This window comes from Sturnira hondurensis, unplaced genomic scaffold, assembly GCF_014824575.4.
Source record: "Sturnira hondurensis isolate 20B ecotype Veracruz unplaced genomic scaffold, ASM1482457v3 Scaffold0004998, whole genome shotgun sequence".
Classification (NCBI taxonomy): domain Eukaryota; kingdom Metazoa; phylum Chordata; class Mammalia; order Chiroptera; family Phyllostomidae; genus Sturnira; species Sturnira hondurensis.
Window position 1 is genome coordinate 3451153 of NW_028077629.1, and position 22357 is coordinate 3473509.

The 22357-nt window shown below is 35.9% G+C and overlaps 1 protein-coding gene across 1 annotated transcript in view; it reads right to left on the minus strand.

Moving 5' to 3' along the window:
- The window catches only part of GRID2 (glutamate ionotropic receptor delta type subunit 2), a 1449169-nt gene that overhangs the window by 565410 nt on the left and 861402 nt on the right, over positions 1-22357 (minus strand). The window contains exon 5 of the mRNA XM_037046096.1: positions 12425-12478. Coding sequence (XP_036901991.1) covers positions 12425-12478 — 54 coding nt within the window. The remainder of the gene's footprint in view (positions 1-12424; positions 12479-22357) is intronic.

Here is a 22357-nt window from a genome sequence, read left to right on the forward strand (position 1 = left end):
CTGTAATGCACTTGCTTAATGCTTAGCCCTCATCCAAAAGAAAACAATATACATTCATTAAAATGATCAACTCATTTGTATTTGCTGTTTGTGCTTAAATTATGTAAATGAATACACAAATGATTCCAAATAGAGCAACTGACTTAAATATACTTTATTAATAAAAATTTATAATTTATTATATTGAACACTAGAAAAATATATGTCACCTGCACATCAAAAAGGTCACAAAATAAGTTGCTAATATAGTTCATTATTTATTAATGGATTTCAGGGTACTTTGAGTTCCAAGGTGGAAGTAATATATTTTGTTTCTTAGCAATGAAAAATGAGGCTCTTGTATAAGGCGAGTAGAGTAAGCAAGAGGAGATACTATTTTAAAAATCTTTTCTCAATACTTTTTAAAAATACATTTTATTCATTATACCATTACAGTTGTCTTATTCCCCCTCTTCATTCCCCTCCACCCTGCACACACCCTCACCATTCCCCCCTTTTGTTTATGTCCATGTGTCACAAGATCTTTCAATTCTATATTTCCCATACTATTTTTGCCCTGCCGCCTGTCTATTTTCTACCTACCATCTATGCTGCTTATTCTCTGTACCTTCTGCCCCCTTCTCCTCCTCCTACTTCCCTGTTGCTAACTCTCCATGTGATCTCCATTTCTATGGTTCCTCTCCTGATCTAGCTGTCCTCTTAGTTTGCTTTCGTTTTAGGTGTGGTTGTTAATAACTGTGAGTTTGCTGTCCTTTCACTCTTCATATTTTTCATCTTCTTTTTCTTAGATAAGTCCCTTTAACATTTCATATAATAAGGGCTTGGTGATGATGAACTCCTTGAATTTGACCTTATCTGAGAGGCACTTTATCTGCCCTTCCATTCTAAATGAAAGCTTTGCTGGAGAGAGCAATCTTCGATGTAGGTCTTTGGATTTCATCACTTGGAATTCTTCTTTCCAGCCCCTTCTTGTCTGTAAGGTCTCTTTTGAAAAATCAGCTGACAGTCTGATGGGAACTCCTTTGTAGGTGACTGTCCCCTTATCTCTTGTTGCTTCTAGAATTCTCTCTTTCATTTTAACCTTGGCTAAAGTAATTATGTTGTGCCTTGGTGTGTTCCTTCTTGAGTCCAACCTCTTTGGGATTCTTTGAGCTTCCTGGATTTCCTGGAAGTCTATTTCTTTTGCCAGATTGGGAAAGTTCTCTTTTATTATTTGTTCAAATATGTTTTCCACTCGTGGTTGTTCCTCTTCCCCTTCTGGTACCCCTATAATTTGGATGTTGGGACGTTTAAAGATGTCCTGGATGTTCCTAAGCCTCTCCTCATTTTTTTTTTTGAATTTGTGTTTCTTCATTCTTTTCTGTTTGGTCATTTTTTCTTCTTTCTGGTTTACTCCCTTGATTTGAGTCCCAGTTTCCTATCCCTCACTACTGGTTTCCTGTGCATTTCCCTTCATTTCAATTAGTTTAGCCTGCATTTGTTCTTCTAATTTGTGACTAAAATCAACCAGTTCTGTGAGCATCCTGATCACCAGCATTTTGAACTGTGCATCTGATAGGTTGGCTATCTCTTGGTCGCTTAGAATTATTGGCTCTGCGGTTTTGAGCTGTTCTTCTTGAGCCATAATGTTTTGGTCTGTTCACGCCTGTTACATATGAGGGGCAGAGCCTTAGGTGTTCATGAGAGTGGGGCAACCCAGTCTCTGGGTCGTGATGCTGTATGTGGGTGGGGGGGCCTGAGAGGGGCAATGGCAGTCCCCTCTGCTGCTTCCCACCACTGGGGCCTGTGTGGTCTGTCTCACTGTTTGCTCCTTCCCCTGGTTTATCTGTGTGCAAATGTGTGGCCTTGGTCAGCCTGCCACCTTTCGCCCTCACTGGGTATGCCTGTTGCCACCCCATACCTGGGATCCGCCAACAGTTGCCTTCATACCTGGGTCAGCCCTGCAGATCTTTCCTGCCTGACCCCACTTTGCCACTGAATCCACCCCTCTTACCAGTCTGGCTGAATGGTTTGTTGTTGTTGGACTTCTGTACAGTTCAATTTTCTGTGTTTTGGCTGTGTTTTTGTTACTAAAACTTTATTGTCTGTAAACTTGGTTGTGTGAGGAGGCACAGTGGTTCCACCTACGCCTCCATCTTGGCCAGAAGTCTCCCCAATAATTTCTTAGAATTGTCAGTGTTAACCCATACATTTCTCTAGGTTAAAAATAGATTAAACAAGCCCTGGCTGGCATAGCTCAGTGGATTGAGCGCGGGCCTGCGAACCAGATGATCGTGGTTCGATTCCCAGTCAGGGCACATGCCTGGGTTGCAGGCCGGTTCCTTGCAGGCTAACTACCAGCAGGGGATGCACAAAAGGCAACCATACATTGATGTTTCTCTCCCTCTCTCTCCTTCCCCTCTAAAGATAAATAAATAAATTAAATTAAAAAAATAGATTAAACAAAGTGCTCACTGAATATTGAATCAACAAGTTAGTATGTAATTGTGGTCCTAATATAAAGATGAAAAACTGTTGATTAATACAGTGTGAATCAGGATGAGTGAATGAAGAGATCCAGTGTCCTTGATCCAAATTAATGTTATTTTGTATGAGCACTTGCCAAACTTAAAGGTGTTTTACACTTTCTTCTCTATCTCCTCCCAATTTCAGACTTAAGTTTTATTTTTTCCCCAATTTTTATTTAATTATTTTTCAAGTACGGTTTTCTGTATATTACTCCCATCCCATCCTACCCCTGTGCTCCGCCCCCTCCCTCCCATTTCCACCCTTCTCAGTTGTTGTCCATGTATCCTTTATATATGTTCCTCTAAATCCCTCCCCTATTTCCCCTGAAATTCCCTCCCTTCTCCCCTCTGGTCACTGTCAGCCTGTTCTCAGACTTAAGTTTTAAAATTTAACTCAAACATGGATGTAGAAGCAATAAAAATAAAATATTTTATAATATACATCTATTCTAATTAGAATTAGAATAAAAGTGATCTGAATACATTTTAATTTTAAAGAAATAATTTTTTAAATTAGAATTAGAGTAAAAGTAATCTGAATAAATTTTAGTTTTTACTAAAGCAGTTATACTTCATATTCTCTATTGGAGCCTTTTAAATCAATGAAGACTTTGCAATGAACATATTGTTAGTTTCAGTACATTCTTTTTTTTTTAAAGATTTTATTTACTTATTTATCTTTAGAGGGGAAGGAGAGAGGGAGAGAAACATCAATGTATGGTTGCCTTGTGTGCATCCCCTGCTGGTAGTTAGCCTGCAAGGAACCAACCTGCAACCCAGGCATGTGCCCTGACTGGGAATCGAACCGCGATCGTCTAGTTCACAGGCCCGCGCTCAATCCACTGAGTTACGCCAGCCAGGGCCTCAGTACATTCTTATGGCAACAGAAATAAAAGATTTGACACAAGATAAACTTCAGAATGCAGTGAGTATTTATCAGTTTGGGCTCAAAGAATTATTGCAGAGTAATGAAAGACAAAAAGACTATTTATAGATATAAGTTTTCTTCTTTACTTTACTAATCACATAGTATTTTTCTTTTAGCATATATTAGCTTTAAAACTTAACCCTTTTTATAATCATTATGAAAAATAGATTTTCTGAAAATAAAATAACACCTGCCATCAGCTGTATCCAGTAAAATATCCTGGATTTTTGGTTGATTAAGCCTTAATGTACCATGAAGTAATGGTTTTCTCAGTTTAAAATGCTGTCTTTTTCCTTTAGTCTGTGTCATTTCACTGGCCACCAAAATCTCTTTTGGTCAAAAAGCAGGTCACTTTTTAATTTTCTGTCACCATCTCACAAAGAAGAATTATACGGTTTCTTTCAACATTATTTTTAGCCTTAACCTTAACAAGAAATATTTCAAAATTAATTAATATTACTATGCACTGTATTATAGTGCATAGTAATAGTGTGCAGACATCTTCAATTAAGGCAATGAAAATTGTGCCACTTACTCATAATAATAACTAAATTGTGTCTTTTTGTCTTTAGCAATACTAAGTCTTATCAAGCAGCATTATATCCTACCTGACTCCAGCCTTGATGAGCAAAAGATCAGCACATTAGAAAAAAAAACTTACATTTATAAGTGCCCATTCTATGGTAGGCGAAATACTAACATAACTGTTACCTTATTTTCTGCTAAAAACAACAAGATTCAGGTACTGTTATTCTCACTCTATAAAGAAAGAATGGAGAGATTCCAAGCTCTTATTTCTTAATACTCTGTATTTACAGTATTAATTTATAAATGTCATCAAACAAGACTCTCTAAAGTCATTAATTACATAAGAAGTCCATATTTCTTTATAAAAATTATTTGGATCAATATTCATGAATGATAGCATTTGAAACTATAAAGATACATTATTTCTGCATGTAATAGCTTGATGACTCTATAAGGAATGATAAAGTCATTTATTATGAATCAAAGTCTTCAAGAGGACTATTTCAAACCCACAAAAAAAAAGGATGATTGTCTTTTATAGATTCCAGAAACTGGAGTTCTTAGGTGTCTAAGCAACTAGAGTATATCTGAGGAAGCATCAGTTTGAATTGAATATATTTTTTTCTACTATTATTTGAGGAAGGGAAAAGAAAGTAACTTTCTGGGAGGAAAAAAATCTGCCACTCTGAAACTAACAGACAGTTTGTCTCAATAAAGTCACTTGCAATTTTAGTTTTGACACATGATTTCAAAGATAGTTTGATAATGATGTAAAACTTCATTAGGCAGCTATTTTATATTTACAGAACTTTACTTCTACATTTCAAAATGTGCATTTAGAAGTGGTAGATGTAATGCTATATATGAACACAGAAAGCCAATTGAATACTTAATCTACTAAGAGATCCTTTTAAATGAAAAATTCATAAGTAAACTTCTCTATTACAACATTAAGCTATTGTATAATCTATTAGAATCAATATTGTTCTAATGCTCTGAACTTTAAAATGTGGAAACTATCTGATTTTTTATGCATTCAAGTGGAGAACCAGTTCAGCACTGATTTTCCCGGGCTCCCAGCACCACCAAACACGTTCATGTCTATAAAGTACGCAGAAAGTTCCTGAGTTTTAAAGCATGTGAAGAAGCTGAGTTTAAAAATTATTTGTCCTTTTTATATTCTTTATGCAAATGAGTATATTTATGAAAGAGGAATTACTATTACAATAAAAATGGACAAATATGTTTTAGTGTACATCATTTTTTTTCTGTTTTACTTCTCTAGAAGCAAGGCATACACTCTTTTTCCCCCTCAAAAACAATTTACATGGATAATAAAAAATATTAAGAATCAAGTCAAACCCTGGCTGGTGTAGATCAGTGGATTGAGCGTGGGCCTGTGAACCACATGATCACGGTTCGATTCCCAGTCAGGGCACATGCCTGGGTTGCAGGCCAGTTCCCAGCGGGGGACTCATGAGAGTCCCCCATACTCATACATTGATATTTCTCTCTCTCCTCTCCTTCCTCTCTAAAGATAAATAAATAAAATCTTTAAAAAAAAAATCAAGTCAATATATCCAAGAAGATATTCCTGTTTACTTCTCTGTGTTCACTTAATATAGGGTGAACTCTGAACTGTGTCAGAGTGAAAGAGGAGGAATGCCAAAGTTTCTGGCAGGAATACAACTCCACTCAGGAACAGCCACTTCCAAGAATAAATCTTCCAGAAAAATTGGATCGATCCTGAGTCTTTGTAAGATATCAGCTTTAGATTTAAATCAATAGAATTCCAGGGAAGGAAAAACTCTTAAAGTCCAAAATATCATATTCTAACATTACACACACACACAAACACACACAACACACACACACTATTGGGTTGGCCAAACATTCATTTCTTTTTTTCTATAAGATGATTGTAGTAGCACTTAGTTGTCTTTAACTTCATTCAAAACAATTTTGTTAGATTATATTGTAACAGCTGTTACATCAGCATGTATTTTAAAAAAATGAAAAAACTATCGAAGTTGGTGAATTTTTGAGAAGCCATTTTGATGTTGAAGATGGAATGAAATATACAACATTTTGACATATCATGCTTTATTATTTCAAAAAAGGTGAAAACACAACTGAAACATGAAAAAAACAATTTGTGCCATGTACAGAGAAGGATTGTGAATGATTGAATGTGTTAGAAGTTTCTGGATGGAGGTTTCTCACTGGATGATGCTCCACGGTCAGGTAGAGCAGCTGAAGTTGACAGCAGTCAGACTGAGGCATTGATTGAGAACATCAACGTTAGAGCATGCAGAGGATAGCCAACATACTCAAAATATCCAAATCATTAAAGTTAATGGTGGAAATGAAAAACGTGTCTCTTAGTTTATGGAAATAAATAAATGGGCTTTTTTGGCCAACCCAATATTTCAAGGAAGAAATCCCTCCCTCCTTTTCCATGCCTTTGCCTCTTTCCACCTAGCAAAGTTTCCAGTCCACAGTAGGTACCCAAGAAAATACTGAATGAATGAATGGCAAGTTTTCACCCAACTATCTTCTAAAGATAAATACCTGAAATTGTAAGTCTGGACCCTGGGATACTTGAGTAACTTTAAAACTTCTGAATAAAGCAGATTTTAATAATGACATTGAGCAGTATACCTACTATGTGGTAAAGTTTGAAAGGATTATGCATTTTGTTGTTTTTTTTGCTAATATGTTTATCTTCTTCATACTTTAGAAAAGATGATCCTTTGATGCTTCCATAAAATTTAACAGTGTGAAATAATTATACCAACGTTATATGGAAGTATGGAACAAACCCAGCTGTGGGCTGTACACCAGCAGGAAGGAGAGCAGAATGACAACTCTCTGCTTGAGAGGTTAGTAGTGAGCAGTTCAATTAATCACTAAACTAGAAAAAATGAAAAACATCCATTATATATACAAGCCTTTTAAATCTCAACAACAACTTTTCCCTAACAGCAGAACTCAGCAGTGATTACCAGAGGATAATGACTTAAACTATTTAAAAACATGTCAGGGCACCAAAGATCAGGTTTAGCATCATCAGGGAATAGAAGGTGCACACAGCATTACACTTCTTGCAGCTCTAAAAAGTGTGTGCCTTTCTGTCTTAATTTCGAACTTTTGCAAAATGTAAAGTGCTAGGACATCTGCTCAGGATCCTGAAGGAATGACAATACTTACACAGCAAAGCTGTTCTGAGCTGGATCCACTGATTGTAGGGGGAAGATAAATACCATGATCAACTACTAACATATGATTGATTATACCATATGAGCTAGCACATGTAATGCAACTGAATAAATACACTGTTTTCAAGTTTCTACATCAGTTTTTATCATGATCTATAATGCTGACTTTGATTTATTGTCTCTCTCTAAAAATTATTGATGTGATGAGATTAAATAAATGTTTGCAACCCATTTTAAAGTTAGCAGTAAAATAGTAGTTATACAAATCAAACTACACAGCATATTTTCCATGTGCAATCAAAACGGGCATTTGTACCCTGGCCAGGTGGATCAGTTGGAACATGGTCCTGCACAACAAAAAAGTTGTGGGTTCGGTTCCCAGTCAGGGCACATACCTAGTTTGCATGTCCAACTCCTGGTGGGGGAGGCAACCAATCAATGTTTCCCTCTCTCTCTCTCTCTCAAATCAATAAACATCCTCAGGTGAGGATTGAAAAATAAAAGATAAATATAAAAATGGGCATTTGCGTATTGTTAAGGTGTATTGTTGTTACTTTTAGAGTTTATTAGCTTCCTAGAAAATTTGAGAAATCCATGTGTTTTTTTATGGAGACCAGGGTAAATTATTATTCATCCATTATACATATGTATACACAAGGCTGTAAATGAAGTAAAGGTAGTGAGAGCTGAGTTTTCTGAGGCATAGTTCAAAGAGAATGAGGTGGCCGAATGAAATCATGTGGCAGTAAAAGTGTTGGTGCAGATATGCTGATGATTTGGGGTGGAGGGATGAAAACATGTTTAATCTCTGAGTTTTAACCTAGTATAGATAAAAATGATAACCTATATATACAACGTGGACTGTGAACATCAGGGTTTTCAAAAACTAGGTGGTATTGACCTGTCCAAAAGAAAGGACACCGCTACTCAAGTCCTAGTAATAGGGCTGTGGATAACAAGAGATTAAGAAGTTCAGTAATGGTAAAGGAGAGAGACAGATAGTTGTAACAGTAGAAAAACCAAGTGTGAGGGTCCAGAAAAATAACTGAGTTCCTCTAGACTGTCTTCTGTACTTCTAACCTTCATGGAGTTATTTGCTGGTTAGATTACTTTGTTTCTGTGGATGTTTTACTTGCAAAATAGTGGCTCAACTGTGGGATATCAATTTAAAGACAGTCTTTGCCCTCCTAAGATTTTATGTGATACAATCTAATGATAACTTGAACAAAGTGAGCCATGTTTATGAAAAATACACTAAAATATAAACTGTTACTATTTTTCCATGATATTCACCCCCGATGAAATTCATGCTGGTCTACTCAGTCAGACTTAATCTGCATAACATGGAGTGATTTCTTCCATGATACAAATTGACACCTAAGTAAGGGGTCGATGGATGACCACTGTTGTTCTGAGGAGCTTTACATGGTTCACAGGTTTAAAACTCAGTATAGTTTTAGAAATTCAATTGGCTATGGAAAAAGTCATTAATTCAGAGTTCCCTTCTTCAAGCTAATCAAAGAATAGAAGAGAATGGGGATTTCCATGTAACGACTATAAGTATTAACAATCTATGTCTCCGAGGAGGCGATAACTCACTTTTTTTTCCCTAGCCAGCTCAACAGAAATGAACAAGTAAAATGACTCCGGGGTGTTTTACATTGGGGAATCAGTCTGATATATTTCCCCATTAGAAGGTAAGTGTGAGATTGTGACTGGAGAGGAAGAAAATAAAAAAAAAATCCTGGGCAAGTGGGTTAAGGAAGCAAGGCCTAACAGTTTGAGCAACTTACAGCTACAGTACACCAACTTACAGCTGGTGAATCACAAGACCTTATCTGCCCTAACCAAGGACACTTGAGAGCTAAAGGGTTATATCTCTCTGCCCAAATCAAAAAAACATGAGCTTAAATCTCCCTGGTCTGGGAACTAGAGAACAGAGGCCCAGTTAAATGTCATTTGTGCCAACTAAACCCAAGGACAGATGAAGTCAGTGGAACAAATAACCAAAACCCTCTTAAAACCAGACAGACCCAAAACAAAAGTAAACCAGTATAATAGACCAAAGAATACTCCCCAAATCCTGTTTGTGCTCATTCTGACGCATCAGCATATTAAAATACACCTGGAAAGGTGATGGATGTTCTGCTGAAACCCTCCCCTAAGATTCTCGCTCACACAAAAAAGATGAAAGCCCTCAGAACAAAGACCCTCTGCGGGCTCACTCTAGAGCACACACATGCCCCTTCCTGAGCATGGACTTTTTCCTTCCTCCTCAACTCGAAGCCTCCCTTTTTCTCTGACTTTCCAGTGAGCTAACAGCAGCCTCTCCTTGACTCATTCCTTCCCTGTAATATTTTTAGGGAGCCAAAGCAGAGCACCCTCTAGGCTCTCTCCTGTTACGTCTTTTACCCTAAGTCCTTCCTTTGTTTCACGGTCCCCAACTTCAGTAAAGGCACTCTCAAAATCTCCTAGACTCAAGCTGTGAAATCTCTCCTGCATGAGGTCAAGCACCCTTATTTTAAAGCTCAGCCTGAGGCAGAACGGCTCCAGGCAGGTCTCTGTCTGGTAACAAGATAAAAATATGGACTTTGAAGGATTCTCTAATTTTTATAAAAATAGTATTCTAGAAATTAATTAAATTAAGAAAACATATTAGAATAACTGGCTCCTATAAGATTAAAGCTGAGGTAGCAGAAATTTCAAATATATCTATATCTATAAGGAGAATTAATTTTTAAAAAAGCAAACACGTTTTAGACTGGAAGAGATTGTTTTAAATTTCATTATAACCACTTAATAGTTGTGTAATATTTGACAAATTTTTCAATTTCTTTGAACCTTAGATTCCTTGCAGAGAAATAGAAGTGAAAATATCTAATTTGAAAAGTTATTTTTGATGAGATCCCATTTGTTTATTCTTTCCTTTATGTCCCTTGCTCTAGGGGACATGTCAGTAAAAATATTGCTGCGTGGAATATCTGAGATTTTCCTTCCAATGTTCTCCTCTAGGGCTTTAATGGTTTCACAGCTTATATTTAAGTCTTGTATCCATCTTGAATTTATTTTGGTGTATGGTGTAAGTTGGTGCTCGAGTTTCATTTTTTTGCATGTAGCTGTCCAGTTCTCCCAACACCATTTGTTGAAGAGGCTGTCTTTACTCCATTTTGTGTTATTGCCCCCTTTGTCGAATATTAATTGACTATAGAGATTTGGTTTATTTCTGGGCTCTCTGTTCTATTCCATTGGTCTATGTGCCTGTTTTTATGCCAGTACCAGGCTGTTTTGATTACAATGGCCTTGTAATACAGTTTGATATCAGGTATTGTGATCCCTCCTACTTTGTTCTTCTTTCTCAAAATTGCAGTATGCTGCAGAAAGGAAGAAGAAACTCCTACCCTTTGCAACATCATGGATGGAACGGGAAAGCATTATGCTGAGCGAAACAAGCCAGGCGGTGAAAGACAAATACCATATGATATCACTATTAACAGGAATCTAAACAACAAAACAAACAAGCAAGCAAAATATGACCAATGACACTCAAATACGGAACAGGCTCACAGGGTCCAGAGGGGAGAGGGGAGAGAATCATGAGGGAAAAGGGGATGGACTCACATGAACAAGTATAAAGGACACATGGACAATAACTAAGGTGGGGGGGGGGAATGGGAGGGAGGTGGGGAACACTGGGGGTGGGGAAGAGCTGGGAATATAAGACAAAAAACTGTACTTGAACAAGAATTAAATAAAAATAAAAACTTAATAAAATACAAAAAGAGAGAAAAAAAAAGAAAAGTTATCCTGAAAGTTTGCTCAGTTTCCCTTCCCCTTTCCTCTGACCTGATATTTAGTCATTCTAGATGGAAATTAAGAGGTATCAGACAATTAGAAGTTATCACAATTTCATTAAAAAGCAGGCCTCACACACACACATCACCTGTGGGGATCTCAGAAAAAATGGATCTCGACTTGAACTAAAAATACAATAATAAATCATAAAGTTTGGCCAACCAAAAACAGGCTTGTAATATATTTCCAGTAATTTTTCACTGAGCTAAAAAGAACCATGGTGTAGGAAAAACAACCTCAACCTAGTAATCATTTTTCTATGCAAAAATCATTTTCCATTTTTCTATGTAAAATCATTTATTCTCTATAAACTTCATACCCTCAGTGCCTCATAAAGTGATGTTTAATACTCAGCAAAATAATCTGTGAGAAAGTGATCTTTGAACTTGAATGTGCTATGCTCACTATTGCAGTTCCATTTATTGAGGTACTGTGTTAAGATTACTAAATATTATCTCATTTAATTTGTATTGTGAACTTGTAGTGAACGTTACTACAGTTGCTGTACAGGTGGAAAATCTGGGGAACAGTGATTATATTATATATCCAAAAACAATACAGCTAACCAATGGGAGAGCCAGTATTGATCTGATCATGCTCACTGGAAAACCAGAATTCTTACTCAGAATGCTATTTTCCCCTTGAAACAAAATTTATTATTCTATAATTCAACAGTATTTAGTGATAAATAATACATTATTTTTATTCATAATTAATAGATTTGATTGAATGCTAGGTTTTGTTGAGGACAAATCCACATGATCTCATTATTTGCCCACAACCAATCTGTTCATTGTCCTTTCAGAATCTGACTGGCAGGTGATAATGGAAAACATATTTCATGAGGCTCTCACAGTGTAGTGTACTTTTAATCCTATGTATTGTCATTATGAAAGTCAAAAACTTCCATGAGGATTTGACAAGTTGTTGAGTTTTAAAACAGTTGTATTCCTTTATGAAAAAAATCAGTTCCTGTTTATTCACATTCATATGCTGAACTACTTAAGGGGAGGTGGATATAAGAAGTTCTAGAAACAACATTAAAATATAAATGGAATACAAGCACGCCCCTGGGAGGAATTCACTTTGCTTACAAAGAAAAACTGTACTTTTTATAAAAACGATCTTCCGAAGCAGGCAGTGTCTTCTAGAGGAAAAGGCTAAAAAATACTCAGTGGGGAAGATATTCTTCATTTATTTGATTCATACAAAGCGCTTTATAATTTTTTAAAAAACTGCTTATCCTATTTTTACTTAACAGAATCCACTCAGTGAGCTGAACATTTACTTTGTGTTCTGTATTTGCTTAGAAATTCAAGGCCACAGGACATGCTGTGACTACACATGAAAAACAGGACCCAGAGTTGACAATAAGGCTTAGCTGGTTTTACCTCATTTATAATGATCCAGTGACAGTCGAAAGCAACCAAATTAGTCTCCACAACCTAGAACAGAAAACAAACCAGCTATTAGTCAGTATTAATTATGGAAAATAAACCCAACTAAATGGAACAAACTAAATGGATAGACTGCAAAAAAAAAAAAGAAGAAGAAGAAGAATCACCTGTTGGACAGATCATTATGCAATTGAAGATGGAAAACTGTTAGCAAAGCACTAAAGGCTCAAGCATTTGTGTTTGATGTGCAGAGAGGCATTACAGACTTCCTAAGTTTGAAAGTGTAATTCAGTTAAAGGCTAGGAAAGCAGGTTTCAACTACAAAAATAATATAATTATACCTTATAGTCATTTAACTAAGAGTGGAATTTGAGTCACATTTCTTATTCCAAATAGACTTTGATAGCATTCTATTATCTACCTAATAAGTATCTAAGTACATATGCTTCTATAATCTAGTTCAACATTTTTATCTTCTAATACTTCCCTGTGTATATGCTTGCCAATGCCTTGATAAAGTAAACTGCTCTATTTCAGAAAAGCTTTGTGTACGTATTCTAAAAACATCCATTTGTTAAATTATCTGAATGTAAAGACCAAAAGTGATAAACATTATATTAGCATTGAGTTATGGGTGGATAATTTTAGCAGCTTTCAACTTTCTAATAATGTGATAAGGAATAAAACAAATGTTAAAGGAAAAATAAACAATATGTTGGAAACAATGTTGGCTGACTAACTCTGGGTGAATTGATCCCACACAATCCTTGGCTTAGGGCAAAAAAGTAAGCCTCAAGTGTGTGTGTGTGTATTCAACGTAGTTTTTGTGTGGGAGTTTCCATTCCAGCCAATCTTATCATACATATTCTAAGACATGTTCTTATGATTCATACCATGGGGAATACAGGCATATAATGGACAAGCCTTAACCTGTAAAATTTAATAAGTAAAAAGCTCTTTGGGGAAGAGCATTTATGAAATAAGTGTAAGGTAGGAGTTACAAAGGGAACTTATCGATAATTTGTCTAGAGCACAGAACTTATTTTTCACATTCTCTTTCTTGAAATGAACTGGCAGAGAAAAGCATGGGTGGTATAGCGTCCAGGTTTAATTCATCTCATCTGAGGTCCGGATTCTACTCGCTTGACCACCATCCTTTGCTTAGAGTCAGCAGGGGAATTACCTCCCCTTACTCTTGTCTTTGGTTTTCCTCATAAGTACTAAAATGTGAGATATTTAGCAGTATAAATTTGAAACAAGGAAAGATATTAGTACATTACAGTATAAAAAATAAATCCTTTTCACAATAGCACAAGCTCATGGGGCAGACCCTGCACCCCACTCTCTGGTGTGGTGTTGCCCCAGTGCTGAAATAAACTTCTGTTCTGTGGAGACCTTACTGCATTTTGGGCCAATGTGAGAAAATAATTTAGTCTATCTTACCTGATGTAACCCTTTGTTATCAATATCAGCTATGCAATTTTTATAATCTTGATACATTTTAATAAACATACTCATTAGTGAAATTTTAAATGATATGATTTTATAGAAGTGTGATTTCAAACATGTGCAATAGTTGTTGGCCTTTTCATGATTAGTGAATTATCAGGACCTTTTTTTCACATGTCCATTTTTTGGGGGGAAAGGAAAACAAATTATACTGGAAAGGTACTTAAACATGTAAAGTTAGATCTATTCTCCCTTTATTATATACCAAAGTATATAGGTATACACCACTAAAACCCATGTGTTAGTGTGACACCATGTTTATAAGAAGCTTTGAAATATTTTATTGCTATGTTGTACCCAGAAAGTTAATGTTTGTATTCATTATCTTAGGTACTGTCCACCAAAAGAGGAACACAATTTTCTCACATCTAGGTTGTTAACACCTTCATGTGTAACCAGTGAGGTGGCATGAGCTCTCTGAATCTTTATAATTGAATACTGCCAAAGTGAGCAATGTGAAGATGCCACTAATTAAAAAGGTAATTAAATGTGACATCTGCTATGAAAAGAGCATTTAGTAAGGGTCATTCAAAAATGGCAGGGAGTTCAATGGCCTACACCTTGGAGACCCAGTAGGTTTTGAGTTCCTCCACTTATATGACTGATGTAGGTATAGGCATACATATACTCTCCTATACATATACACCTATGCCTGTATTAGTCATATGGTATACTACTGGTTATATTAAAAAAGTGTAATGTTGGAGATATATATGTATATCAGAGATGTAAAATTATAGTAGAGTTAAGAGAAATGATACAAAGAAGTAATGACGTTTATTCTTTTCCCATAGCAAATTGAGCTAATACAATAGACATTCTTAAGAGAGTCTTACTTACATTAAAAAAAATCTCAGCTACTTCTGTAGATAACAAAGATCGACTATGTGAATCCCAAATAAATATATCTATTAAGCTTTACATTTTTTAGTAATATTAACCCCTTTCCATTTGATACACACCAGCCTAAGTAATGCTTTATTGAACTAGAGGTACTGCTAACTTGAAGAACTAAATTACTTTTGAATAAAGAATTTAAAAAGTGACAATTATAAGGCATCTAAAATTTTTTAAACCATATATTTACCTCCACAGTTATGTTAGAATTCAAACCGGGAATATTGTTTCCTTTCCCCATCTTCCTTCCCTAAGTAGCACATCTCATATGTCAGTGGAAGATATATTTGAAGCCAATGAAAGGGATTAAACAACTTGAAATTTTTCTTTTTTTCCCTGTGGGAACCTATTTTATGTCTAAGCACATCATTGTTGTAATTGTTTGGTCCCATTTCATGGATTCTTATAAAGGTATAGTAAATTAGTAAACATTAATTGTACTTTTTAACCTAAATTTTTTTAAAAAAGTAGTTTGCTATGGAATACTGAAGGTCCTAAAGATAATATATATTTTATAATTATGATGATAAGAAACATTGCCCAAAATATCACATCATGCTTGGGCTATTAAAAAAAGTAGCAAGTCAGTAATGGGAAAAAAACACAACTATCCAATAGGAATTCTAGTGTGTTTCATTATCAAAATAACAGGAAGAAAGGGAGTATGAATTTTTCTTGGTAATTTGTTCATCTCTCCTATTTATTCCATGCTTTACTCTTACTCCATGGGCGTACATTAGTAGTGAGTGATAAGTAACAGAGCATGCTCATCCATGTGGAGCTGCTACCACATTGACACTCAGTAACATAGTTACCACGAATGAGACTACCCACCTCCCAGGAAGCTGAACTGCCTTTAGGGGCACAGGCTAAACAGGAGGGGAAAAATCAAGTCTTGCCAGGAAGACAGGCAATATGTAAGGCCAGATCGTCTGTTGCTGGCAAGAAATTTTAGGACTTCTGAATCTTTAGAAAAGCCCAACCATTTGTCACCATGTCTTCCATCATTTGTTCTCAGATCTTTAGATTTGCTAAATAGAAGACAATTGGAAGCAAAGAAACTGCCAAAGCATGTACTTCACTGGTAATGATTTGGAACAGTTCCTACAAGCACAGAGGACAATTTAATTGGCTAAACAATAAAGAACAACATGCTGTTCTTCACTCAACCTTATGGTTTAACTAGATTATGCTTGGTCCCTCTGTTGGATGGACTAAATGTCACACATTTATGCACAAGTTTCCAGTGCTCTGTGCACCTGCAGCAGCAATGAAATCAGGAGTTTGCTTCCTCCCCCTACCCATTCCAAATTGCTAGGTGGAAACCTATGGCTACCATGCCTGGGAAAGGACACCAGCGGTTATTCTGAAGCAACTAGCCGGAGAAATAGTAAAAGCTACTCTTCTCCTTTCTCCTCATCTACTGTAATACTATAGCTTATGTCATCAGCATTTCTAAACTGTATTCTTCAAAAAACTACTTCTGCTAAAATTGGTGAGCATCCTGTAGCCACGTAGATTCAGAAATGCCAGGTTAATCAAAGTTAGGTAGATGTCATTGCTGCATTACTCTTTGAAGCTCTAACAGGTTAACATCAATATCAAAATATAATTAATATAAGAGTAATATTAATATGAATTATTATTTCATTTATTGTTTTGGGACATATCATTATCAGACTTATGTGCTGGAGCTCCAAAGTCAGACAGCCAGTGCCTCTATTTTCTTACAGTATGACTTTGAACAAGTAGCCAATCCTGTGTGCCTCAGTTTCTTCATGTGTCACTAGGGTTAATGAAAGCACTCACATAAGAGAATCATAACAAAGAACGAATGCAATAATGGCACTCTGTAAATTCTCAATAAATGCCAACTCCTTCTATTAACTAGTGTGCTTCATGGAACTCTGGGAGAACATACTTGAAATGTAGCATAATCCAAATGGATTTGACCAGGAAAACCATTTTTCTCATTATAAATCTTATGGGATTGTACTGCTTAGGAAATATGGACTAGAATCAATGTTAATTTAGTCACATATTCCTAAAAGTTCTAAAATTTTAGTAAAGCACTGTGAAGAGTTTTATAATTTTTAAATTATGGTCTTAGAATAATCCCACAGACAGTACAATTTTCCACAAAACATGAACAAATGTTTAATTACCATATTTTATGTAAAACCCAAATGCATATGTAATAGTTCTGACCAAATAGTGATAGTAGTTCTTCCTTTTAGTCTTATTTCCTTTCTAATGAAACAAAACAAGTCAAAACAAAACAACACCACTATAGTCTTCTCCAATAAAGTATAGAAAGGGAGTGTATCGTGGATAAAGCTTATAATGTATAGATTTTAGCAAGAGATTTATGGATTTACAGTAAAAACTCCATACCTACTTTCCTGAGTGTCATATATGGTTCAACTGTAGAGTTCCGCTTTAAACAACAAGGACCCAGATGCAATTAAATGCTACACTTTTCAGAAATGCAGTGACAATAAAACACTCCAGCCTCCTTAAAGTATAGTAAAGATCATGTGACTCCATCAATTACTTTTTTTGTTTGTTTAGTTTGTTTAGTTTGCTTTGTTTTAGTTTTTTTTTCTCCCCTTACTAGAACTGAAGCCACAGTACAAAGGGACAGTGGAGTTTTGTGTCAATTCCACTTTTAAATCCCAAGTACATCCAGCAGATGGCATCAGTAATCCCTCACGCTGGTAGTAGGCAGCCTGGGGATATTCTGAAACAACTGTCTTGTTGCATTCCCCTCAAACTCAGCATGGCTCCCCAACTCTCTTCTGTTCTTATACAAGCAGGCACTATCTGCCATCCCACTCTGTGCTTTTTTGCTTTAGAATCTGTGCTCTAATCTACCAGCTGGAAAACCACAAATACACTTTCATCCAAATCCTCTCACCATTACTGCCAAAGTTATTTCATAAACGGATGTGCTAGAATTATTGTTACTGCTGTGCAGTTGGGTCTTCCCACACCCCCTGAGAGATGGAAATAAGCCACCACTGAGAACTGGCCAACAATATGCAACCTGCTGCTCTGCTTCTTAATGTGGAAAGATGGGCACTGATGTAGGCAAAGAGAATGTGTTCATTCTATGGCATAGACCAACACTCCTGTGTTCTACATTATTATTGAACAGAGATTAAACTGTGATCACAAGTGAATTTAAGATTTCAACATTTTTCCTGAAGAGGATATAAATAAAGTTTTAACAATTATTTTTAGTGCAGGGGATCACTCTGTTACTGCTTTAATTCTTCCAGAGTTTCTGCTTGTATTGGGGTTCTTTTAAATGTATGCTGTAGTGATTAAAGGTACCTTATCCCAAAACAATTACAAAAAGTAGTGTTTCTGGAAGGATCACTGATCCCTTGCTTTGCCTGTTTTTCATGTTCTAATATCTTAACTTTCTTCCACAGCTTGGTATTGTATTAAAATATTTATTTTATTTACTTTTTTATAGCTAAATAACACTTGGTAGATAAATTAATTCTGACAAATAAAGACAAACAAATTAGGATAAGCTCTTACTTGGAGTCTGATCGGGACTTAAAATCATGATTTGGGAGCACATTGGCACTTAGTTGCTAAGATTTATAAAATAATGCTTTCTTGTTAAATTAAAGCAAATAAAGGGATGGAAAAACCCTTTTCCTATAGTGAAGTCCATTGATCACATCAAAATGCAACATACAGACCCTTTGCCCTTGTGAACTTCCATGCTTTTGCTTTGTTTTTTTTTTTTGATGTCTTCTCCGTCCTCTCTCCTTGGCAAAGTGTTTCTCAGAATTTAAAGACTGAAGCAAATGTCAAATCTTTTACCTCCTTAATCCAGGCAGTATCGTCCAAACTCATATGCTCATCTAACACAGCAAAAAACCCCTTATACCTGCCTTAATTAAACCGGGTTAGTGATGTAACTGGCTGAGGGCCATGTGGGTTTTCTCTCCCCTTATTTCCTTTGCTATGGCTGCACTGGCTTCCTTGTTGGTCCCCAGCACCCACCTTCGCCGTGCCTTTGCCTTCTGAATTGCTCTTCCACCCAGGACATTCACAGAGCCCCTCCTTTGTTTCATTTCTGTTTCTGCGTAAGTGCCGCTCTATCAGGCATGCCTTCTATGACCACCTATCCTTGCTCCCCCCATGCACGCATCCACATGAGACAAACACACACACACACACACACACACACACACACTTATTTACTGTTTCTTTCTGTGCACTAGTATGTAAGCTTCACAGAAAAATCATATTTTTAATCACTCTTCTGTAACCTTAAAATAATCCATGACATATAGTAGGGTTTCAGTAAAATTCATTGCTGGGCACAGGGAAATTTTTGCTACATGTTTGTTTGTAGAAAAAGTTAACTATATAGCCCTAACGAATATTTGTACATCTGTGTACATCCCTTCTTCACTGAGGACTAAACCATATGATAAACATGAATTGAAAGATGTCATCAGATGGACTTTAATTTTTTAAATTTAAATAAATAACCAGAAAATGAGTCCATTGCATTTTCTCAATTGAGGAAATCTCGATTATTTATGTACTAATAAGTAAAGTAGCAGCATATTCAAGATCTTCAAAGTCAAACACCTCAGAATTTGGAGGCCCTGTGATATTATAGACAGAACATATATTTTTAGAGTAACCAGGCTTAGGCTCAAATGCCTGCTCTATTGCCAGTCAGGTCCATTGCTCACTCTGCATCTTAGTGCCTGATTATCTGACCAATGCTTTGTTCACAGGTGTATAGTGAGAACAAAATGATGGATGTATCTAAAGCACCTTTAACACTATGAGTTTTCAAAAATGCTCATCTCTCTTCTCTACCTGTTTCCCTTCTTCACTCAATTTGTTGCAGTATCTTTTGGCAGTGCTCATAAATGACTATGAACACATTTGTTCAATTCAATAAATATGTTATTGAATGCTATTTACACTATATCAATAATATAATAAAAGCTAATATTTATTGAGTACTCACTGTGTGCTTTCATATATATAACTTATTTAATGCTCACAGTATTCATTTGATATGAGTACTACATTTATATCTACCATGTATGTAAAAAAACTGAAGTAATACCCAAATCACAAAGCCTGGGATGGAAACTAGAATCGGTAACTCATAAAGATCCTTCGTACATAATGTTGTCATAGCCCTTTTTCCCCAAGTTTCATAAACTATTTTGTTTCCTTCAAAATTAAAATAATTACAGTTAAACAAGATATTGTAGAGCATAATGTAGTATATGCTAGAATTTTGTGTATTTGAATTCTATTACATAAATTATTTGCATCTACTATATACCTCTGAGAGAGAGAGAGAGAGAGAATGAATTTGGAAGAATCTGAGAAATGCAGGCAACATCATCCACCCTTCTACTCCATGTCCATTAGTTTTGAGTGGTGTTAGAAAAATGTGCTTCTTCTTTTATAGTGAGTCTCAGTTCTCACATTCTTTGCAGAATGTGAGCAACTTGCCATACACGCACATACACATACACAGAAGGTCAAGCACATATAACACCCCTTTTGTATTACAAAATCTTTTATTACAAAATCATAAGCATGGGATTCTATAACGGAACAAAATTATACTCAAGCACACCACATGACATTTAAAGTGAAATGTTCAAATTAAAACTATAAATTATTACACTCATATTTTTATCCTACCAACTACACTCAAGCAGGTGTTACTTCTGCAGGACCCTATGCTTGTATGTATGTGTGTATACACACACACACACACACACACACACAGAGCACACAGCTGATGCTTAACCAGAGGAAAAGTTATCTCTTCCTGCTTTCTCATCAAAACAAAACTTTTGTCACTACAGGACAAAGGGGCAAAAGCTTTTGCAGAGATATTGGACAACCAGCCTTGGGTATTTTAGCAATAAGGAAATTAGCGTATAGCTTCTACAGTTAACTAATCAGTTTACTAATGTTATTTTTATAACTTGGCCATATTCTGGGTTATCAATAGCTTGTCACTGATGAAGCCACTGTAAAAGTTGGTTATTACTCATTAAAAGACATTTCTAGTTCAATGTTTCTGTTTATCCTGGGCTTTTCCAATATTTCATGGGAATGCTGCTCTTTAGAATGTCAGTACTGGTATAAAACGTTGATAATTCTAGAGTCAAAAGACCTCACACAAGAAAAGTATTCAAAAGTCTTATTAGTTTTGACACACAAAGTATTCAAAGGAAAAAATAAAGAAATGCAAAATGTGAACTTCCCTGGTCATATTCTTAACGTAATTGTGTTGATCCTTCTCAAGGTATTCAGTCTAAGGGAGGTATAATCCTTGAACTTTTCGTAGAATCAAAACAAAACCTTCAAACTTTCTGGAGTTCCTAGTTTGTTTTTTTCATAGATTATTCTATAAAAACTATACCTTGTGGCTTACTGTAAAAAATGTTTTGATGGTGGTGGACTTAACAGCATGGACACTTTCCAGAATTCCAAGCCGTCGACTCTCCCATCTGTGCTATTTTACTATAGTAAAATACAACCCATCTTTTTCTTACCACTGACAAATCACCTTATGGTGTCAGAACTGTGTTTAGTAACAAAATGCCAGTTGAAACTGAGGTACCAACTGGTAACTACTCAAACAAAATGCCATTTATAGAACAGAATACAGAGCTTGACAAATGAACCTGTGCTACGATCCCATAATGTCAGAATACTGAGAGACATCTGACCTGTGTTAGAGTTTTCTTTTATCTTAAAGCTCTTGATATTTTTTTATCTTAAAAGGATATTTTTATTTACATGGTTATCTGTCAGTCAGTGTTTATAATTTGTATAAGATGACTAGATTTACCCTGAATGCCTTGTAATATACTGCCCCACCTGTCTTACAAACAGATCACAAAACTATGCTTTAGCACCGCTGCAAAATCATAACTTCTGACCTTTGCTGCATACTTAATTCTATCCAGCAAGTCTTCTACCCGTATATGTCATCAGTTTTGCTCTCCTCCCCTATTTTCCTCAGCAGTAACGTGCAACATTCAACCTGCTCCATAGCCCATTCTACTAATGAACTCCACAGGCAATTTTGTTTCCTGTTTAAACAAATAATGAATAAAGATAAACAGAAAAAAATTATTTCAAGCCCTCAAATTACTGCCCACTAAAATGAGAAGCAAAGGAATAGAAAATCCTTGTTTGAATAATATTAACTAACATGATGGGCGTATTACCCATGAGAAGCAATGGTAAATATTTCAGTGACTTCCCTTATTTAGGTCTCATAATAACCCTTTGAAGGCAGTTGTTATTATGTTCCTACTTTATAAATGAATACTCACCTTTTAAACTACATTCCTCCCCTCTGTTCACAGTAAAAGACACTCTCTTCCTCCAAAAAGGAACTAATTGTATCATCAGAACTCTGGGTTCTTTTCTTCCTTCCTCCGTAGGGAGTCTGCAGCATCAGCTATCTGTGGACCCCTGTGCCTTTCACTTCTCTCC